This window comes from Pecten maximus, chromosome 9 (assembly GCF_902652985.1).
Source record: "Pecten maximus chromosome 9, xPecMax1.1, whole genome shotgun sequence".
Taxonomy (NCBI): Eukaryota; Metazoa; Mollusca; class Bivalvia; order Pectinida; family Pectinidae; genus Pecten; species Pecten maximus.
Window position 1 is genome coordinate 37,848,188 of NC_047023.1, and position 24,445 is coordinate 37,872,632.

Sequence of the window (24,445 nt, forward strand, 5' to 3'; positions counted from 1 at the left end):
AAAAGCATGCCAGTATTTTATAAAGATCTGTCTGTTTAATATCCTGACCCACATTAAAGGCTTCCTTTACAGGCGTTGTTGACATTTTGACAGAATAACATTTGTAGTTTATTCAACCTGTATGCCAGGACAATGCTATTGTTCAAATATTGAATTTATATACAGGTAGAATGTCTACAGACAAATGTGTACTAATTATACAGGAGTCATCTGTCTTTAAACTGTTGTCTAAATGGTTGGACACATTAATATTGTATGTGTACATTTAAAAAGCCATTCTTATACACATATACATCCCATGCGAGAAATGTCTGGTGTCTCTAAAATGTCTACAGATTGGCCCAGTGCAGTGTTTTGAATGTGTAACTAGATTAGTGACTTCTAAAATCCACCATATATGCTTTTATATTTTTTGAAAAAAAAAAGTATATTTTTATTTCATAATGTTCCGCAAATAATGGATGATCAATTTATCAGAAATTTTAATTTTACTTATATAAAAACAAATAGTTGAATTATAAAATCTAAGATACATGTACCTTGCTGGTATTATAGATGATGATATCCTACTTGTCATTGATTATACTTGTACATCAAGTTATTAGTCCAATTAAGTATTTCTCATCAAGTTAAGTCCAATTAAGTATTTCTCATCAAGTTAAGTCCAATTAAGTATTTCTCATCAAGTTATTAGTCCAATTAAGTATTTCTTATCAAGTTAAGTCCACAAGTTAAGTCCAATTAAGTATTTCTCATCAAGTTAAGTCCAATTAAGTATTTCTCATCAAGTTAAGTCCAATTAAGTATTTCTCATCAAGTTATTAGTCCAATTAAGTATTTCTCATCAAGTTATTAGTCCAATTAAGTAATTCTCTTCAAGTTATTATCACACTAAATAATAGTTTAATATCTGTACATTGTAATTTGCTGCATGGACATTTTTTTCTTTTTTTGTCTTTTCGGAAAGGACATAAAGTGGTCGATTATAAAGTTTATTTATATATTTGTGTAAATGTATATCAATCCTGAAGTGGATGATTTTTATGACATGTCACTAGTTTTTCTACTGTAGGTGTAGGAATCAGCTAGTAAAGGGGCACTCAAATGTGGTGAAATATTGGAAGTTCTTTACCATCATTAAAACATGTGGTCCAAATTAAGTCATAGAGATTAGAAACTACATGTTTGTGTACCATCATTAAAACATGTGGTCCAAAGTCATAGAGATTAGAAACTACATGTTTGTGGCCTAATCTCCAAAAGATATTATATACTCATGCATGTATATTATATAACGTTGATATATAAAATTCAGAGCCAGCCAACTTTAACATCTGAATACTAGCTACATGGTGGACTGATATGTGTGTAGGTATAGCTGTTGACCTACATATACCTGATGATTAAACATTCACTTCAGGTACTGATTGATGAATTATTTTCATAAAAAAAAAATGGCAGAAGGAGGAAGGGAGTTCGATGAAACATTGCTATGAATTGGCAGATTTTGACATTTTCACATCAAAACAGGAAGGTTTTATTTTGGTTTGTGAAAATTTGGAGTTTCCGTCAACTCTGTGTCTAATTTAGTACATTCTGACACCATATTGCAATGTGGATTTCCACTTGAGCCAGAGATAAAATGTGTTTTCTCCTGACTCAAAGATTTATAATTATCAGCCTTGTAGACCACATCCAACTCTTCAGTACAGACTTGCTGTTTGTTTATCTTTTAATATATCTTCAATTAAAAATAACACTTGCGGTTTCAGTTTAAGAAATGCTGTGTTTGTGTTTGAAGTCTTGGTGGTTCAAAGACTGAAAGATCTACTGTTATCTATACAATTGACTTACTTGTGCTTTATAGAATACTGGATCTTAGTATGAGAGATTCTGAGGAGATATCAATGATCTTAGTATCAGAGATTCTGAGGAGATATCAATGATATTAGTATTAGAGATTCTGAGGAGATATCACAGATCTTAGTATTAGAGATTCTGAGGAGATATCGTGGATCTTAGTATCAGAGATTCTGGGGAGATATCGTGGATCTTAGTATTAGAGATTCTGAGGAGATATCATGTATCTTAGTATTAGAGATTCTGAGGAGATATCGTGGATCTTAGTATCAGAGATTCTGGGGAGATATCGTGGATCTTAGTATTAGAGATTCTGAGGAGATATCATGTATCTTAGTATTAGAGATTCTGAGGAGATATCATGGATCTTAGTATTAGAGATTCTGAGGAGATATCGTGGATCTTTAAATATTAGAGATTCTGAGGAGATATCATGGATCTTAGTATCAGAGATTCTGAGGAGATATCGTGGATCTTAGTATTGGAGATTCTGGGGAGATATCATGGATCTTAGTATTAGAGATTCTGAGGAGATATCATGGATCGAAGTATTAGAGATTCTGAGGAGATATCATGGATCTTAGTATTAGAGATTCTGAGGAGATATCATGGATCTTAGTATCAGAGATTCTGAGGAGATATCGTGGATCTTAGTATTGGAGATTCTGGGGAGATATCATGGATCTTAGTATCAGAGATTCTGAGGAGATATCATGGATCTTAGTATTAGAGATTCTGAGGAGATATCATGGATCTAAGTATTAGAGATTCTGAGGAGATATCACAGATCTTAGTATTAGAGATTCTGAGGAGATATCATGGATCGAAGTATTAGAGATTCTGAGGAGATATCATGGATCTTAGTATTAGAGATTCTGGGGAGATATCGTGGATTTTAGTATTAGAGATTCTGAGGAGATATCATGGATCTTAGTATTAGAGATTCCGAGGAGATATCGTGGATCTTTAAATATTAGAGATTCTGAGGAGATATCGTGGATCTTAGTATCAGAGATTCTGAGGAGATATCATGGATCTTAGTATTAGAGATTCTGGGGAGATATCGTGGATCTTAGTATTAGAGATTCTGAAGAGATATCATTGATCGAAGTATTAGAGATTCTGAGGAGATATCACAGATCTTAGTATTGGAGATTTTGAGGAGATATCATGGATCTTAGTATTAGAGCTTCTGAATAGATATCACAGATCTTAGTATTAGAGATTCTGGGGAGATATCGTGGATCTTTAAGTATCAGAGATTCTGAGGAGATATCATGGATCTTAGTATTAGAGATTCTGAGGAGATATCGTGGATCTTAGTATTAGAGATTCTGGGGAGATATCGTGGATCTTAGTATTAGAGATTCTGAGGAGATTTTGTGGTTTACTTGTTCTAATTAATCTGTATTACCCTGCACCCTATAACCGGCAGCAGACTGGCAGGGTAAGGTAAATAATGCTACAAAGCCGCAGTAATTAGTAGCTGTCCGGAACTTATTCCTACTGGTTATTATTTTTGGCATAATAATGGACTTCCCTGTGACCATCTCAGGTCTAATCTCACTAAATTTATCAACTGGCCATCGGAAACAATTGGCTCATGAACAGAACTCTATTAACAATATCACAATTTTCCTTTCTGAATCAGTGTGGAGTTGTCTATATGCATTGTGCTAACCAGCTTTTTAATGAAGTTCCAATTATGACTGCTGAATCAGTCTGGTTAGTATGACTTTCTTGAAGATGTTCATTTTCTGAATGCTACTAGCTTGACCACTAGTAGATGTTCAGAAGCAGTCTGGGTAGCTTGACCACTAGTAGATGTTCAGAAGCAGTCTGGGTGGCTTGACCACTAGTAGATGTTCAGAAGCAGTCTAGTTAGATTGACCACCAGTAGATATTCAGAAGCAGTCGGTGTAGCTTGACCACCAGTAGATGTTCAGAAGCAGTCTGGGTAGCTTGACCACCAGTAGATGTTCAGAAGCAGTCTGGGTAGCTTGACCACCAGTAGATGGTCAGAAGCAGTCTGTGTATAGCTTGACCACTAGTAGATGGTCAGAAACAGTCTGGGTAGCTTGACTACCAGTAGATGTTCAGAATCTGTCTAGTTAGCTTGACCACCAGTAGATGTTCAGAATCTGTCTAGTTAGCTTGACCACCAGTAGATGGTCAGAATCAGTCTAGTTAGCTTGACCACCAGTAGATGTTCAGAATCAGTCTAGTTAGCTTGACCACCAGTAGATGGTCAGAATCTGTCTAGTTAGCTTGACCACCAGTAGATGGTCAGAATCTGTCTAGTTAGCTTGACCACCAGTAGACATGATCTGAAAGCAAATCAGAAGTCAGTCTCTGTTCATGACTTATAACTTGAAAGGTGATACTTTTTGGGTATGGATGTATGTCATTAAACTAACCAGCCATGAATTTACATTAGGTTGATATTTTTAAGTGGGTCTATTTTTGACTAGAAGATTAAATGAAGTCACAAAATATTTTGAAAATAAAAATCATACGGAAAGGTATAATCTTTCTTCATAATTCAGCAAAAATTTAGCTTTAAACATTTGAATGTATAAAGTTTTGAGTCTTTGAAAATTGCATCCTTGACAGTATGTTTTTTATTGATAACCAGGAAATCAGGACACAACATTATCAGTCCTAGTTGTCTGTTAGCTTCCTCGGTGGAAACTCTGGTGTCGGTCAGCCAGGAAGATTTGTTCTATTGTAATAAATTCTATTGTGTTTGTGACAGACACGTTTAATATAAACAAAGTCTGTATTTCGGTTTATTTGTCTAGATTGTCAAAATTAATTTATTATTACAAGGCTCTCTGAAAAGTACAAAACTACGCCTGATTAATCGAGCTTACACAATCTTGGATGAACACTCAATCTTCGGCAGTAGTCGATCCATTTCAACTTTTTTTTACTATAGGAACACCACTACATATTAGACACATGCTGCCAGCCAATCGCTACTGATCATGGCATAATACAGAGTTCTATAAGAGGGCATAAATTCAACCAAATCCTTACAACTTTTCTTACAAGCTCAACAGGTTCTGTTGATGGAGGTGTGGGAGTGGGGTCATGGGGTGGTTGATGGTACCTCTCTTGCCAGCCCTGTTGTGATTTTTGATTTAATTTCTTGGAATAGTCTTATTATAGAAGTAGTATTACCATTTAATGATTCCTTATATTGATTACATCTCTGATGTATGTATGGCTTTTCCAGTCCTTATTTGTGTAATCAATTTACATTGGAAAGAGTCAGCAATGAAATATTGACTTAATGTAAAACATTCATCGTAACAGAACTCTAACATTGACAGCCAGCTGAAACTCTCTTGAATCCAATTGTTAGAAGTAACAATATTGGAGATAAAATATGAGAGCTTGGCTTTATAATCAGCAGGATGAATTAGATTCCATGAAAATTAACAGTTTCATATCAAGTTTTGCGTGGCGTTCTATGACAAATTTGAGAAAAGGATGTATCAAATTGCCATGTGGCAGTAGTGTTGTATGAATCACAAACCGTAGGTACCCATTCTGTAACAATACAGGTTTGCACATGTCAATTATCTCCCATTAAAATCCCAGAAAGCTTTCTCTAAGTCTAACATTTTTATGCAACTTTTTATAAGGTTGATAGTCAAGTCCATGATCAAGTATATAAGACTCTATCATATGTGGTCATGTAGGATAGGGATATTCCACCCGAGGGGTCACAAAATGTGGTAAAACCCGAGGCTCCACTGAGGGTTTTACCACATTTTGTGACCCAGAGGGTGAAATATCCCTATCCTACATGAACCACATAGGATTGAGTATTTTTCTCTCATTCCCCAACCTAAAATATGCAAAAATAGGCACTATCTGTTGATAGCTTTCTCAGATAGACGCCATTTTTTCTCAATCCAAACTTTTTTTCTACTGCATATAATAAAAAAAGAACAGCGCCAATCGATTTACCATACCCCATATATGCAAACAACATTTGCTGTTCTAAAAACGAAGGAAACCATTCATTTCCACAGTCTAACGTTGTTTCAGCAGCCCTGTCATTGCAAGCGAAGCCAAATCACTTGATGTCGGCCAAGCTAGTGTGTCCTTTCGCGTGAAAATATAGTTCCATGTTTTATTAATAAAAAACAATAAAAGAACGTGTATTTTTACATAATTTATATCATAAATAAAAAAAATTATTATCTGATTACATATCTTAATTCAATGTATTGTTGAAATGTTTAAATATAGATTGATCTACTTTCGGTTCGGCGACCTACTTTTGTATCATTGCGCGTGCGTGGCTATCCTACACCGGAAGCGAGGTAATACACACACAGCAAGCATGGGTGTATTTACCTGGACAGACCAGTATGATACCGGTAGGGATGAGAGAAAAAGGTGTAAAAATCCTTGTTAACAATATTTCAACCACTGTCAGTAGGACATGGCCAAGTAGGTGATATCTACTGTATTGAACCTCAGAATGAACACCATGAGCTCGTAACATGAAAAAGAAGATGACTGTGTAACCTTGTTCGTTAATTTGCTAGTTTTGTTTCCTGTTGAACAGCCACAGGGCATGACTTTCTTGTAGTAGCAGGTGGCTACTTCACTGAACAATATTCAAAATGCCTGTTAAAGGACACAATCATGACAGCTTGGCTGATGGCTTGTGATCTGAGGTTCCTTGCTAAGAACAAAACAAAACTGCCCTTCCTTCCTTAGAACAAAAAACTGCCCGAAGTAGGGGTAAAACTATCAAAATAGATAGAATTCATGTGTACAAGAAAAGGATTTAGGTTGTTTGATATAGGAATGGGATTCACACATCAACAAAAATGATAAGGGCACATTCTCATAGCTGAACTGGTCAGTTCTGTTACTGGATAGCTGGTTTTGGTGAAGTTGTGGCTATTTTTACTTTTCCAACTCAGACTGCATGGTCAGATTAATTATTCTAACAATGTGTGGTCAAACTTGATTAGTGTCACATTTAAATACCTAATTTCAAGGGCAAGAACACCAGATGAATTGTTGATGTAATTATTAAGCTTGTCTGTTATTGAAATGATCTTGTATCGTCTACACAGAATATCAATAATGTGGGATTAGGGCAATGTCACCAAATATAAGACAGTCTTATTGACGCTTTTCAGTAAGCAGAGAATTTGACTATTGTGAAATAAGACATCACACTTTAAAAACCTTTCATTGGAAGGATTAACTTCAAAAGCCAGCTTTGAAAAATCTCTGGGAGAGAAATTCACTTGATATTAATCTACCTGACTAACCAATGTTTATTATGTCCATATATGGGATACCTTGGATCATACATTTCTTTCAAGACTTTCTCCTCTTCTTTTATATTTTGAATACCGGTATTTTCATTGATGAGATTGATGAGTTGCTATGTAGACTGTAGGTCTTAGATTTGATATAGAAATTCAATTGCTATTGCTATACCGCCAGAGGTGGCATCCATAGACAGGTTTTTAGGTCACCTGAGACAAAGTCTCAAGTGACCTATTCTTATCGCCTTTTGTCCGTCGTCGTCCGTTGTCCGTCGTGCGGTGTGCTTCGTCCGTCGTCCGTCCGTAAACAATTTACATTTTCAACTTCTCCTCCAAAACCACTGAACCAAATTCAATGAAATTTGGCAGGGAGCTTCTATGGCTAAAGGTCAACCAAAATTGTGAATTATATGGTCCCCATCCCCCAGGGGCCTGAGGGGCGGGGCCAAAAAGGGTCAAATTGACTAAAACTTCAAAAATCTTCTTCTCTACTCTCAGGTAAGGTAGAATCAAACACTCTTCATAGATGAAAGGGTCTTAAAGTGCTTTACCAAAATTGTGAATTTCATGACCCTGGGGTCTCATCTTTGCCCCTGGGGAGTGGGTAAACTTTACTATAGTTTATATAGGGAAATCACATTTTTGACTATTATTTGTTGGATTTGTGTTGGAATTCATTCTAACTTGGTTCAAATTATCAGCATAGGATGACAGTTTGATGGTATGTACATGTTGGCCCTGGTTGACCCCCAGGGGCTGGTGGGCGGGGCCAAAAAGGGTCAAATTGACTGAAATTTCAAAAATCTTCTTTTCTACTCTCAGATATGGTAGAATCAAATACTCTTCATAGATGAAAGGGGCTTAATGTGCTTTACCAAAATTGTGAATTTCATGACCCTGGGGTCTCACATTTGCCCCTGGGGAGGAGGTAAACTTTACTATAGTTTATATAGGGAAATCACATTTTTGTCTATTATTTGTTGGATTTGTGTTGGAATTCATTCTAACTTGGTTCAAATTATCAGCATAGGATGACAGTTTGATGGTATGTACATGTTGGCCCTGGTTGACCCCCAGGGGCTGGTGGGTGGGGCCAAAAAGGGTCAAATTGACTGAAATTTCAAAAATCTTCTTCTCTACTCTCAGATATGGTAGAATCAAATACTCTTCATAGATGAAAGGGGCTTAATGTGCTTTACGAAAATTGTGAATTTCATGACCCTGGGGTCTCACATTTGCCCCTGGGGAGGAAGTAAACTTTTATATAGGGAAATCACATTTTTGACTATTATTTGTTGGATTTCAATTGGAATTCATTCTAACTTGGTTCAAATTATCAGCTTGGGATGACAGTTTGATGGTATGTACATGTTGGCCCTGGTTGACCCCCAGGGGCTGGTGGGCGGGGCCAAAAAGGGTCAAATTGACTGAAATTTCATAAATCGTCTTCTCTACTCTCAGATACGGTAGAATCAAATACTCTTAATAGATGGAAGGGTCTTAAGGTGATTTACCAAAATTGTGAATTTCATATACCCTGGGGTCTCATGTTTGCGTCTGGGGAGGGGGTAAACTTTACTATAGTTTATATAGGGAAATCACATTTTTGACTATTATTTGTTGGATTTGTATATAAAGGGAAATTTTTGACTATAGCTATTATTTGTTTAATTTTTATTGGAATTCATTCTAACTTTGTTAACATTATCAGCTTGGGATGACAGTTTGATGGTATGTACATGTTTGCCCTGACTGACCCCCGGGGGTCAAATTAACTGAAATTTTAAAGATCTTCTTCTTACAACCCAAATAATGTAGAATTAAATACTCTTCACAGATGGAAGGGTCTTAAGGTGCTTTACCATAATTGTGAATTTCCTAGCCCTGGGGTCTCATGTTTGCCCCATGGGAGGGGATAAACTTTACTATAGTGGTAGGGAAATCACATTTTTGACTATCATTTGTTTTATTTGTTTTGAAATTCATTCTAAATTTGTTAACATTATCAGCATGGGATGACTGCTTAATGGTATGCAAATTTTGGCCCTGGCTGATCCCTTAGACTGATAGGTAAGGCCAAAAAGTGTCAATCAAATTTACTGAAATATTTCAAAATCAGGTGACCGTTAAGGCCCATGGGCCTCTTGTTGTAAAATAATGTAATAAGTGTTGATGCTAATGAGGACAGCTTACACATTTCACATGTGTGTTCCTTGTCACAATATTTTTCCAATGGTACATTTCTGGACCTGCTGACCTTGACTGTGACCTTTGACCTAATTTTAAAAAGCTTCAACCTTGACCACAGTATGTTAACTGTATGAGTCATGTAAGGCTTCCATATTAATCATTTCATGTGTTCCTTGTCAGAAAACCTTTCCACTGATACTACATTTGCAGATCTACTGACCTTGACCACGACCTACTTAAAAAAAAATTAAAAGAATTCTGAATTGCAAAAGCGTTATGAGCATTTTTTGAGTTGACAATGTCATATATAGACATTAGATGTTTTGTCCCAATATATACAAAGTTATTGCCCTTGTTTATCATGTGTCCCTAATGAATGCTAAATTATACAGATGTGTACCTCCTTAGCTTGTTGAAATTATAAGCTTAAGGACAACACATTTTATTAAGAGGTATTGCAGATGTCATTGTTTTAATTGTTACTTGGAAACTAACCTGAGTACCAATGCTGAGGTAGTTATCTACTCTGTAACACAATCCATAAAAAAATGCTCATAATTTAACCTTCATATATCTAAATTTCAAGAGTTCCATACAGAGCAATATTGTGGCCATTTCTAGTAATTAAGTATATATTAAGTATGAAATAATTTTATGTACCATATTTATCTGCAAATAAGCCCCTACCTACAAATAAACTTCCCTTTTTCATTTTTGCAGAATCATCAGTTTAAAATAGTTTGCCAAAAGTAGTTCGCAAATATGCCTTCCCAGACTTTGATAATAAAGACTTACACCTGAGGAGGGTATTACACCTGGGGAGGGTGCTTACACCTTGGGAGGGTGTTACACCTGGGGAGGGTGCTTACACCTTGGGAGGGTGTTTACACCTGGGAAGGGGGGTTGTTGTTTTCGGGATAAAAAACAATACTTCATTATGTCCGTATGTCCAGTGAGTACCTGTAAGTTAGCACCCACCATCAGGTATCATTCTACAGTTGTACATTCACCGATGTTCTTAAATCTGATATCCATGTTCCTATACTGCTAGTATAGGTACGATACCTTCCCTCAGGTGCCCCCATACTGACGAGTCTACATGATAGTGTGATTTTCCTGACCTGTATAGGTATGTTAGTGTAGACTGAGGTTCATCGTTAGTCTCACCAGAAGTAAATAGGATTGTTATCTAATCATATATTTCATGCATACAATCTGGTATTTTAATGAATCTGATGGTAAAAGACCCTTGGGGCTCAACATGAACCTGAGATTAAAAGACCCTTGGGGCTCAACATACAGATCAGGCCTGGAATGCTAGTATTAGACTGTCAGGAACTATACCTGCCAACGTGTGCTGTAGTTTTATGATTTTTATGAATATACGTTCATCCCCACTACTGTGGTGACATTACATTTTTTCACCTGTGTGAGACCTGGATGTTTACCTGTGAAGTTATGTCCATGTGTTATCCCAGGTGTAGGAGCTCGTTATCAAGTCCAACCCTGGTGATCGAACCACAATCAGACTAACTAATCATAAAGACTGTTTGGATGTCTAAATTTTGGTTTAGAGGTCAGGTGAACAAGGTCGTCAACACTAATGGTCAGCAGGAATGAGGAAAGGATACAACAATCATGTTGACAAAGATACTCCACAAAGTTAAACGACTATTCCATGTTGTAAGTTTAATGTTGTGTTGTTGATTTGAAGACAGATTGTTTCAGTGTGCTGTAGGCACAGTCTTTATGGCATGGAGTGGATATCATACAGTCATTCATGTGTATTAGTATGATCAGCTTTAAGTTAATACTGTCTGTTTATAGTAAACATGAAGTAGCCCATCATTTACTTATTAAACTGGTAAACAACAGTTTTAAATGTACTAATGTCTGTACTTTGTACATGTATGTGTAACTATTGTTAACATGTGACCAGAATCATGCCTACTCATTGACTGGTGTGAGGTGACAGTTTACTACTGTATAACATGGAATGTTCAGTGTGTGTGGTTTTCATGACAGATGTTATTTTGAAACCCCAAAATAAATACAACAAATTGAAACTCTTTTTTAAACTGATATACATAATAGAGATCTGAATTAAGTGTTGTTACCTGTGGCTGATAGTAGACCTGCTTGACTACCTGAGGTCATTCTTTGTCCATTTGACCACTATATCTACCAGGCTAGGTAATATTAAGGTCGCCACCTGTCAATTACAAGTCCGTGATTTCAGGAATTGCTTTTGTTTTTCTATTAGTTTTCATATTGCCTTTCTGTTGAGCCGTATCTATGTTAATGACCAGGATTCTGTTGAATAGTACAGTAAATTGTATGCTTACTTCACAAAAATGTTCCTTTGTGTAACTTTTCAAGGAAAGATTTTTATGGATGACTTAATTTAGAGAAAGATTTTATCACTGTCTTATATGTCAAGGTAAGGTTTCCATGGCTGACTTACCAATTAAGTCAAGGTTTCCATAGCTGACTTACCAATTTACCAATTAAGTCAAGGTTTTCATGACTGACTTAGGAATTGAGTCAAGGTTTCCATGGCTGACTTACCAATTAAGTCAAGGTTTCCATGGCTGACTTACCAATTAAGTCAAGGTTTCAATGGCTAACTTACCAATTAAGTCAAGGTTTCCATAGCTAACTTACCAATTAAGTCAAGGTTTCCATGGCTGACTTACCAGTTAAGTCAAGGTTTCCATGGCTGACTTACCAATTAAGTCAAGGTTTCCATAGCTAACTTACCAATTAAGTCAAGGTTTCCATGGCTGACTTACCAATTAAGTCAAGGTTTCCATGGCTAACTTACCAATTAAGTCAAGGTTTCCATGGCTGACTTACCAGTTAAGTCAAGGTTTCCATGGCTGACTTACCAATTAAGTCAAGGTTTGCATGGCTGACTTACAAATTAAGTCAAGGTTTCCATGGCTGACTTACCAATTAAGTCAAGGTTTCCATGGCTGACTTACCAATTAAGTCAAGGTTTCCATAGCTGACTTACCAATTAAGTCAAGGTTTCAATGGCTGACTTACCAATTAAGTCAAGGTTTCCATGGCTAACTTACCAATTAAGTCAAGGTTTCCATAGCTAACTTACCAATTAAGTCAAGGTTTCCATGGCTGACTTACCAGTTAAGTCAAGGTTTCCATGGCTGACTTACCAATTAAGTCAAGGTTTGCATGGCTGACTTACCAATTAAGTCAAGGTTTCCATGGCTAACTTACCAATTAAGTCAAGGTTTCCATGGCTGACTTACCAATTAAGTCAAGGTTTCCATAGCTGACTTACCAATTTACCAATTAAGTCAAGGTTTTCATGACTGACTTAGGAATTGAGTCAAGGTTTCCATGGCTGACTTACCAATTAAGTCAAGGTTTCCATGGCTGACTTACCAATTAAGTCAAGGTTTCAATGGCTAACTTACCAATTAACTCAAGGTTTCCATAGCTAACTTACCAATTAAGTCAAGGTTTCCATGGCTGACTTACCAGTTAAGTCAAGGTTTCCATGGCTGACTTACCAATTAAGTCAAGGTTTCCATAGCTAACTTACCAATTAAGTCAAGGTTTCCATGGCTGACTTACCAATTAAGTCAAGGTTTCCATGACTAACTTACCAATTAAGTCAAGGTTTCCATAGCTAACTTACCAATTAAGTCAAGGTTTCCATGGCTGACTTACCAGTTAAGTCAAGGTTTCCATGGCTGACTTACCAATTAAGTCAAGGTTTGCATGGCTGACTTACAAATTAAGTCAAGGTTTCCATGGCTGACTTACCAATTAAGTCAAGGTTTCCATGGCTGACTTACCAATTAAGTCAAGGTTTCAATAGCTGACTTACCAATTAAGTCAAGGTTTCAATGGCTGACTTACCAATTAAGTCAAGGTTTCCATGGCTAACTTACCAATTAAGTCAAGGTTTCCATAGCTAACTTACCAATTAAGTCAAGGTTTCCATGGCTGACTTACCAGTTAAGTCAAGGTTTCCATGGCTGACTTACCAATTAAGTCAAGGTTTGCATGGCTGACTTACCAATTAAGTCAAGGTTTCCATGGCTAACTTACCAATTAAGTCAAGGTTTCCATGGCTGACTTACCAATTAAGTCAAGGTTTCCATAGCTGACTTACCAATTAAGTCAAGGTTTCCATGGCTGACTTACCAATTAAGTCAAGGTTTCCATGGCTGACTTACCAATTAAGTCAAGGTTTCCATAGCTGACTTACCAATTAAGTCAAGGTTTCAATGGCTGACTTACCAATTAAGTCAAGGTTTCCATGGCTGACTTACCAATTAAGTCAAGGTTTCCATGGCTGACTTACCAATTAAGTCAAGGTTTCCATGGCTGACTTACCAATTAAGTCAAGGTTTCAATGGCTGACTTACCAATTAAGTCAAGGTTTCCATGGCTAACTTACCAATTAAGTCAAGGTTTCCATAGCTAACTTACCAATTAAGTCAAGGTTTCCATGGCTGACTTACCAGTTAAGTCAAGGTTTCCATGGCTGACTTACCAATTAAGTCAAGGTTTGCATGGCTGACTTACCAATTAAGTCAAGGTTTCCATGGCTAACTTACCAATTAAGTCAAGGTTTCCATGGCTGACTTACCAATTAAGTCAAGGTTTCCATAGCTGACTTACCAATTTACCAATTAAGTCAAGGTTTTCATGACTGACTTAGGAATTGAGTCAAGGTTTCCATGGCTGACTTACCAATTAAGTCAAGGTTTCCATGGCTGACTTACCAATTAAGTCAAGGTTTCAATGGCTAACTTACCAATTAACTCAAGGTTTCCATAGCTAACTTACCAATTAAGTCAAGGTTTCCATGGCTGACTTACCAGTTAAGTCAAGGTTTCCATGGCTGACTTACCAATTAAGTCAAGGTTTCCATAGCTAACTTACCAATTAAGTCAAGGTTTCCATGGCTGACTTACCAATTAAGTCAAGGTTTCCATGACTAACTTACCAATTAAGTCAAGGTTTCCATAGCTAACTTACCAATTAAGTCAAGGTTTCCATGGCTGACTTACCAGTTAAGTCAAGGTTTCCATGGCTGACTTACCAATTAAGTCAAGGTTTGCATGGCTGACTTACAAATTAAGTCAAGGTTTCCATGGCTGACTTACCAATTAAGTCAAGGTTTCCATGGCTGACTTACCAATTAAGTCAAGGTTTCAATGGCTGACTTACCAATTAAGTCAAGGTTTCAATGGCTGACTTACCAATTAAGTCAAGGTTTCCATGGCTAACTTACCAATTAAGTCAAGGTTTCCATAGCTAACTTACCAATTAAGTCAAGGTTTCCATGGCTGACTTACCAGTTAAGTCAAGGTTTCCATGGCTGACTTACCAATTAAGTCAAGGTTTGCATGGCTGACTTACCAATTAAGTCAAGGTTTCCATGGCTAACTTACCAATTAAGTCAAGGTTTCCATGGCTGACTTACCAATTAAGTCAAGGTTTCCATAGCTGACTTACCAATTAAGTCAAGGTTTCCATGGCTGACTTACCAATTAAGTCAAGGTTTCCATGGCTGACTTACCAATTAAGTCAAGGTTTCCATAGCTGACTTACCAATTAAGTCAAGGTTTCAATGGCTGACTTACCAATTAAGTCAAGGTTTCCATGGCTGACTTACCAATTAAGTCAAGGTTTCCATGGCTGACTTACCAATTAAGTCAAGGTTTCCATGGCTGACTTACCAATTAAGTCAAGGTTTCCATGGCTGACTTACCAATTAAGTCAAGGTGTCCATGGCTGACTTACCAATTAAGTCAAGGTTTCAATGGCTGACTTACCAATTAAGTCAAGGTGTCCATGGCTGTTTTATTAAGTCAATGTTTCCATGGCTGATTTATGAAGTCAAGGTAAGGTTTCCATGGAGGACTTGCTTACAGAAAATATTTCTATGGATTTAAGAGAGGTAATCCTATGGACAACATACTGAAGGGTATAAGGATGGATGTATCATGCTGTTTGCAGTAGTGTTTGTCTGGGGTTATTCCATCCTACATACCCTGCTTACTTATGAGTCAGCTTCAGTACAATTTTCCCTCATAGATATTTATAAAGCTAGAGTTGAGGTTTAGAAATTATTGCTTGTGTTTAGAAGAAAAACAAATGTGTCATCTAGTAGTGGTCTGCTGTATTATTTAACCAAGAGCTTTATATTACAATATCAGTTTTGTTGTTGAAACGATTTTTATCGGCCTCCTCCAGTGTCAGCTGAATTATTGATACAACTTTGAATGGTTGTCTCCTATATTTTCATAGGAACTGAAGGGGTTTCCTCATTTTGTACACATTTCAATCTGTAAACAGCAGGTAAGCTTTGTTGTAACGAATGCGTGTCATGCTGAATAACATGTCAGTCAATTTTTTTCACCGATATATAGTTTCTGAATACAATAGTGATTTAGTGTCTCGTGAAAATCACCTGATTGACAGCAATCAATACTTTTCTTCCTTTCATATCCTCATCATATGTACTGCATCCTGATTTGCAGACTGGTAATAATACATTTATGTTGCCATGACAATGAAAACAAACATTCCCTTGGATAAACATCTGAGATACCAAATAAAATCAATGAATATCGGTGAATGATGCTGCCAAAAATATAGCATAATATACATGTATCATCAATGTCTGTGGTCCATCTGTCCGCCTGCTAATTTCAACTTATCTGCAATCCCACAGTTCTCCAACAATTCTTTTGAGATTTGGAGTGATTGATGAGACTCAAATGAAGATTGATTACTCATTGGGATGTGGACGAAGTTACAACCCTTTGTTAATTCGCCAGCACATGATGTACCCCACAGATTTTGACAATATCTTTTTAACTTTTTAATGAACAAATGTGTTTGTCTTTATACTGAAAAATGTCACTTGGGTTTATTATATAAGTATAAAATGACTGCGGTGAAATAACTGATTGTTTATATATCATTCATGTCATCCTTCATGGACATTAAAATATAATACTCCAAAATGTCATTCATGTCATCCATCATGGATGTTAAACTATAATAAACAGATGTCATTCATGTCTCCATCATGGATGTTAAACTATAATAAACCAAATATATGATGAAAAAAATTAATTGGGATTTACCCTTAATGTGTCCTACTGATTGAATGTCAATAATAAGTGCTCTGAAAATGTGCTGATATTGATTCCTTCCAAAAGCATAGTTAATCTATTCAATTTTTTTTCTTGCTCAACATAGGTTTTGTTTTTCCTTTTACATTAATATTTTATTTACACCAGGTGTGTATTACCAGTAGTAGAAGTGATAGTGTTCGTTACCATTTCTGGATATGAAGCATTAGCCATGTATTGATCACCTAATGGTTTTACATATTTATTTGTCCCCATATTGTAAAAATTTGTAAATGAGATTGGTTAGTTATAGAGATTGTAGAAATATTAAAAGCATGTTTTATAAAATGAAGTTTGGTTTGTATTTTGTAGGAATTAGTTATAGAGATTGTAGAAATATTAAAAACATGTTTGATAAAATGAAGTTTGGTTTGTATTTTGTAGGAATTAGTTATATAGATTGTAGAAATATTAAAAACATGTTTGATAAAATGAAGTTTGGTTTGTATTTTGTAGGAATTAGTTATAGAGATTGTAGAAATATTAAAAGCATGCTTGATAAATGAAGTTTGGTTTGTATTTTGTAGGAATTAGTTATATAGATTGTAGAAATATTAAAAACATGTTTGATAAAATGAAGTTTGGTTTGTATTTTGTAGGAATTAGTTATAGAGATTGTAGAAATATTAAAAGCATGTTTGATAAAATGAAGTTTGGTTTGTGTTTTGTAGGAATTAAACATCAGACAGCGACAGCAGGCGTTGATGCAGCATTCGTTCTTTGTCCTAGAAGTATGGCTACGAGAAGGTCGTGATTTAGTAGTGAGAGACAGCTGTGGTAAGTACAGTATGGGTGTGTGGTCAAGATAACAGTAGACCTTATTAACACCTTAGTGAATAGCCTAGAGATGTGGACCAAATTGAGTGATGGAAATAGTGAGATAGTCCGAAAAATAAAGAAATAAGAAAAATAGAGAGAGGGAGAGACTCTGAGAAAGGGAAAGGAAAAGTTGAGAAAAAAGGAGAGACAGCAAGAGATAGAGAGAGAATAAGAGATATGGAAGGAGAGAGAAAGAGACAAAATAGAGAGAGGCAGGGAGATAGTCAGAAAGAATTAAGAAAGGAAAAAATGAAGATATGACAAGGGCAAGATAAGGAAGAGAGAGAGAGGGAGGGGTTGAGAAAGTTGACAAAACATAAAGAGATTGGAAAGAGAAACCTTTGGAGGGATCGATAGCTGAGACAATTAGTGGAGAGAGTGAGAGACCAATGGAGAAGTCTAAGGGGGTGGGAGTGGAGGGATTGAGAGATGGTCACAGAGAGGGAGAAACCTTTAGAGATATCGAGAGCTGAGACAATTGTTGGAGAAAGTGAGAGACCAATGGAGAAGTTTCAGGGTTGGGAGTGGAGGGATTGAGAGATGGTCACAGAGAGGGAGAAACCTTTAGAGAGATCGAGAGCTGAGACAATTGATGGAGAGAGTGAGAGACCAATGGAAAAGTTTCAGGGTTGGGAATGGAGGGATTGAGAGATGGTCACAGAGAGAGTGGGAAAACAGATGAGGGAGAGAGCAGTTAGAAAAAGAGCTGTAAGATAGTGACAGAGAAACAAATGGAAAGGTTTTGGGGAGGAGAGAGACAGCCAGAGAGTGTGAGAAGAGGTAAAAAGATAAAACTTGATTGCTGGAGATGTGCATTAAGACATGACTAGTGTTAGTTACATTACGTCACAGAACAAAGTTTGTGGTGTGTAACTGCATCTGACATTGTATCCAGGTGATAAAACCATCGATAGGATTTCAGAAATGTATTTTGAACTGCAATAGCTGGGGAAGAAATTTAATCTAACTTCTCACCAACACACATCAAAACAAATGCTATATTGCATTTCACTATTGATAATTTTTGAGAAGTAATTACTTGTTATCATGGTGATTTCATTTTAGTTTGGAAATGCACCATAGTTTCCTTCGACATTTTGGTAAATTGATTCGAGTCTTTCAGTCTGGTGCAATGTGATTTGCAATCATACTTGATAGAGTCATAGACATTTTCTTTCCAGACATATTAGGTATAAAATGGAATAAGGGAATAGAATTCTGTTATTGTATTAAAGTTTGTCTGAGAAAACCAACAAAATCAATAGTTGTGACAAAGGGTTCTGCTATTCATATACTGACTTTTTGTATCTAGAATAGATTCAAAGTTGAAAAATAAATGTGATCAAAACATTCTAAGTTTATCATTTGTTTATCTAAAGATATGGAACAATTGTTTTTCATTATCAAGAACTAAAAAGAACATATTAGGCTCATATCTAATACCCCTGTGGAGTACTGATTGAACCATTAAGACACATTCTACCCAACAGTTATGCAGTTTCACCAAAGCATTTAAAGAATCTACGTTTATACTGTATAGTCACTAAGTGTAGAAATCCTAAAACTGGATCTACTAATCAGTTTGCTGACAGACTTCATGTTATTGAATTTTCAACAGAATAATTTGATATATCAATAATGATTTCTTGAGCTGTCTTACTCCTGGTACCATTATGTTTCAACACGCACATGGCAGGGAGATTTCTCTGGTAACCTGTCTCCCTCCCATTAGGCCGAGGTCTATCAGGCTCTGTTAAGGCATGGAGCTACAAGTGTAATTAAAATAACAATAGATTTCTGTAATGTCTGTCTGTACTGATAAATGTTCGTGTTGTTGAAATGTTATGAAAATATTATTGATAATTACCAGAAAATTGTTCCTGACAGCCTGATGGGTTGTACAAACTGAATTGTTACATAATCATGTTTGTCAGAATTTTTTTGAAGTATATTATTAAAGACAGGTTCAAAATATGTCTATACAGGATTCTTTCATCTTGTGAAATTGTCCAACACTCTTTTTAGGTCATCTGACCAAAAGGGTAAGGATGACCTATAGTCATCATGCTTTGTCTGTCGTCATGTCCTGTCTGCCGTGCGTAAACTTTTCACATTTTAAACTTCTTCTCAAGTTCCACTGGTGGGATTGAGCTGACACTTGCCTGGAAAGATCCTGAGATAGTCCTGACCAAGTGCTGTTATTTTTTGGATCGGTCCGAAATCCAAGATGGCCGCTATGACAGCCATCTTGAAAAACACACTTTAAACTTCTTGTCCAGTTCCACTGGTGCTATTGAGCTAGAAATTGGTGAAGATGTTAAGGGAGGGGAGCCAACAAAGTGTTGTTATTTTTCGGCCTTGTAAAAACTTTTATATGGCAGCCATGGCGGCCATTTTATAACATTATTGCACAATCATGGTTTTTCTGAACAACACCTATTTCAAACGTCTTCTCAAGTTCCATCTGTGAGATTCAGCTCTATCTTACCTGAAATTATCCTGAGACGGTCCTGACCAAGTGTTGTTATTTTTTGGGACAGTCCGAAATCCAAGATGGCTGCCATGGCCAACAATCCCACCATAGTTGCTACTGAGTATGTATACTACAATAGTAAAAGGGTTTTTAGAGTCAGATGACCGTTAAGGCCCATGGGCCTCTTGTCTAGAAGTACTAGATAGAAACAAAATGAATTTCACAAAAGTATTCCTGGGTAAATGTCCATTCAAGCTTTATTATTATTTATGAAATTCACTGTTCAGAATTGTTCCAATTTTAATCAAATATGGCATGTAGGGGATTTATTCAACAATAACCCATGCCAGGTAATAAGCCCTGCAGACCCTGTTTATTGCAATTAAGTGGAAATGCTAACAAATTTGATTTCATTAAGCCCATCCTCTACGTTGAGTCACATGCAATGTATGCTGTGCTTGCCCCCTATTGCTGGGCTAGAGACTTTTCCCATTGTGGTATGCTAATTGATTAAGGATATTGTATATTCTATAAAAAGATCATTTATCTATTAATGTAAATGGTCTACACATCAATAGACTGATTTATTACCTCATTCAATCCTTACAAAAAATTCTATAAAGAAAATATATGTGAATTACAACTGCAAGAGTATGTACTTTTTCTATGTCACAGTGATTTTGACGTTGCCCAAACACAGACCATGTTTCAGAAAGAAGCTCATTGGACTGAAAATGACATGTTAATTGTCAATAATTTCTCAAATACTTCACAGAGTGATCCTGTGGTTTCTAGTTATGGGATAAGTCAATCTCATACAGCGTAGGGAAAGACAGCTAGCACACGCTATGACGTCGATCACAAAAGCGTAACGTCATCATTTTATATAGCGTAAACATGTTGCAGATTAATAACACCATTGCTTTTGATGAACCTTTTCATGATGGCTTGATGAAAAAGATTCACAACATCATACAATTTAAATTGTTACTTTTTTAAGCACAATATGTGTGAAAAATAATGAAAACATGGGCCTATACCCTGTGGACACCAACAGCGATATCACAGCCCTAGTGTAAGAGTTTGGCTCCTGGCCAGCACTCGAGATATCACAGCCCTAGTGTAAGAGTTTGGCTCCTGGCCAGCACTCGAGATATCACAGCCCTAGTGTAAGAGTTTGGCTCCTGGCCAGCACTCGAGATATCACAGCCCTAGTGTAAGAGTTTGGCTCCTGGCCAGCACTCGAGATATCACAGCCCTAGTGTAAGAGTTTGGCTCCTGGCCAGCACTCGAGATATCTGAACCCTTGAGTAAGACTTTGGCCGACCAGCACTCGAAGCCGATTGGCCAGCCAAAACTCTTATACGAGGGTTAGTGAGATATCCCACGGAACAGGCCATTGTAACCTTTTATCAATCTGTGTAAAATAGTAGTGTAGGAGCACATGAAAGATCACCAAAGCCAATGTTTTTTTAAGAGATGTTTGTGTATGACAACATGAAAATATATGCTTAACTATTGACATGATAGACTGAATAAAATCTACAAATGAAAAAGTGTCTTACAACCAAATTTAAATCATTCTTAAACATTAAGCCCCGAAGGTTTATTTGTGAACTTTTTACCTTAAAAACTTATCTAAAAATCTGTGACTCTGCAAGAAATGAAAAAGGGGGCTTATTTGTGGGCAGGGGTTTATTTTTTGGATAAGTATGGTAATTAACTGCTGCTGGTATAGTTAAGGGGATGTAAATTGAACTAGTTATGGTAATTTGATGGATTTATCATAAGAAAGTACCCAAACTAAAATAGCACTATCACAATAGTTTTTCATCAAAAGCAATCAAAATCATTACCGTTAGAGTCCTGCTTTAAGTTGATGTTGTACTAAATTTGGCTTTCCTTTCCTTGTGTGTTGGTTAACCTGTTAATGAGATAGTCGACTGCCAGAAGGCTATGAATCCAATATTGAGATACCTGCTTACATATATATATGGATGATAATAATATGTAGCTGTCCATTAACCTACAATAGTGACAATGATACGGAGTTACATGCTCACTACTCAGAGCTTAATCCTTTACAGACCTTCGTCTGTAGGAGACGGAATATTCTGTGATAATAACGGTAGTCAAACTGATTAAGGAACTAAATTACAAAATGTCTGTATGAGACAGTATATTCTGTGATAATAACGATAGTCAAAGTGATTAAGGAACTAAATTACAATAATGACAATAATGGCAATAATTTGTAGTTCTGATTATGGACATCATGCTACTTTTAAGTACTTTCAGACTATCAGTTAGAGATGTGTCGTAGAGTTAAAGGTGAGTGATTGATTTTCCTTTATCTCACAGGTACCAGTGACCCCTATGTGAAGTTCAAGGTGGGAAGTAAGCAGTACTACAAATCTAAGACTGTGTACAAGAACCTGAACCCCCAGTGGGACGAGCGCCTGACTATCCCTATAGAGGATGTGTACCGACCAGTCAATGTTAAAGTGTTCGATTATGACCGTGGAATTAGTGATGACCCCATGGGGTCAGCAGAGATTGACCTCACCACTCTGGAACTCAATACGTAGGTACTTTTGGTGATACAGGAATAACCAAAGATTAATATGTAGGTAAAGGGAAGGGAGTTTGAGGTTACTTATATTGTAATCACTTTATCTACTTGTCAGGGTGAGTCCTGTTACATGTAGTAGCAAAATGCTTCTGTACAACATACCTCATGAATGCCTCAACAGATTAGTTCATATTCATACCATAGTATCATGACATTAAGGTCTACACCTTAGATTCTACACCAAAAATAGGTCAAGGTTACAGTGTCAGAGGTCTCTGATCACTGCTGGGTAAGACACAAACTGCCTCTTCAAAATCAATACCATATCTTGAGAACCCATTGACAGATTTAGTTCATATGCCATCCAGTACTACACCTGATTAGATTTAGGTGAACGACATCAAGGTTAAAAGGTCAAAGGTCAGTTTGACCACTTTTGCACAATCATATATCCCTTCCAAATCAATACCATATCTTATAGGTATATGTATTAAGTTATATGTAATTACATGAAGTGTATATCTAAAATGTTTTATTTCTCTAAACCTCATTACTGCCTTCTGCCTTGACTATTAATCCCGTTGATTTTAAAAACTGACGTTTGTTGCTTACTTTGACCTTGACCTTGCCTTTTGGTCTTAACCATTAGATCCTGGAAACCAGCGGGCCTCTTTGCCACACTAGTATTTCAGACAATAACTCAAAGTTCAAGTGAAGCAACTTAAACTTGCACACTGCTTGTTTATCATGAGATATGCTTACTTTGACTTTTTTTATGTGTCAGATGGGTCAAGGTCACTGTTACTGTCCATAGAAATTTTGTTTTTTGACATTAATCAAGGTCAATAGGACCGATCAAGCTTTCACTTCACACAAGGTCAGTAGGACCGATCAAGCTTACACTTCACATATGATCAGTAGGACCGATCAAGCTTACACTTCACACAAGGTCTGTAGGACCGATCAAGCTTACACTTCACACAAGGTCAGTAGGACCGATCAAGCTTACACTTCACACAAGGTCTGTAGGACCGATCAAGCTTACACTTAACACAAGGTCTGTAGGACCCATCAAGCTTATACACTTAACACAAGGTCAGTAGGACTGATCAAGGTTACACTTAACACAAGGTCTGTAGGACCGATCAAGCTTACACTTCACACAAGGTCAGTAGGACCGATCAAGCTTACACTTCACACAAGGTCTGTAGGACCGATCAAGCTTACACTTCACACAAGGTCAGTAGGACCGATCAAGCTTACACTTCACACAAGGTCAGTAGGACCGATCAAGCTTACACTTCACACAAGGTCAGTAGGACTGATCAAGCTTACACTTAACACAAGGTCTGTAGGACCAATCAAGCTTACACTTAACACAAGGTCAGTAGGACCGATCAAGCTTACACTTAACACAAGGTCAGTAGGACCGATCAAGCTTACACTTAACACAAGGTCTGTAGGACCGATCAAGCTTACACTTCACACAAGATCTGTAGGACCGATCAAGCTTACACTTCACACAAGGTCTGTAGGACCGATCAAGCTTACACTTCACACAAGGTCTGTAGGACCGATCAAGCTTACACTTCACACAAGGTCAGTAGGACCGATCAAGCTTACACTACACACAAGGTCTGTAGGACCAATCAAGCTTACACTACACACAAGGTCAGTAGGACCGATCAAGCTTACACTTCACACAAGGTCTGTAGGACCGATCAAGCTTACACTTCACACAAGGTCAGTAGGACCGATCAAGCTTACACTTCACACAAGGTCTGTAGGACCGATCAAGCTTACACTTCACACATGGTCTGTAGGACCGATCAAACTTACACTTAACACACTACTTCCTTATTTGGACTGCTTATTTGAGATTCCTTTTTTTTTTGGTCAAAATGTCAAAGGTCAGTAACTTACAATCGATAGAAAATTGATTTAAATTTCGGTTGGACTGTTCAAACTCTTCACTCTTGTAGTTCTTCCTTGTTTGGGATTTCTATTTGGGCCAAAAGGGCAATCAACCAATTGGGGTGAT

General features: G+C 36.8%; 1 protein-coding gene across 6 annotated transcripts in view; it reads left to right on the forward strand.

Moving 5' to 3' along the window:
• Window positions 1-24,445, forward strand: part of LOC117334222 (multiple C2 and transmembrane domain-containing protein 1-like) — a 205,417-nt gene that overhangs the window by 125,575 nt on the left and 55,397 nt on the right. For 5 of the 6 annotated variants that reach the window (XM_033893711.1, XM_033893714.1, XM_033893712.1 and 2 more), the window contains 2 exons: window positions 17,212-17,317; window positions 22,194-22,416. In XM_033893711.1, the coding sequence (XP_033749602.1) occupies window positions 17,212-17,317; window positions 22,194-22,416 (329 nt within the window). Of the gene's footprint in view, window positions 1-10,824; window positions 11,040-17,211; window positions 17,318-22,193; window positions 22,417-24,445 lie in introns of those variants that run through there. The other variant, XM_033893713.1, reaches the window with a different exon arrangement.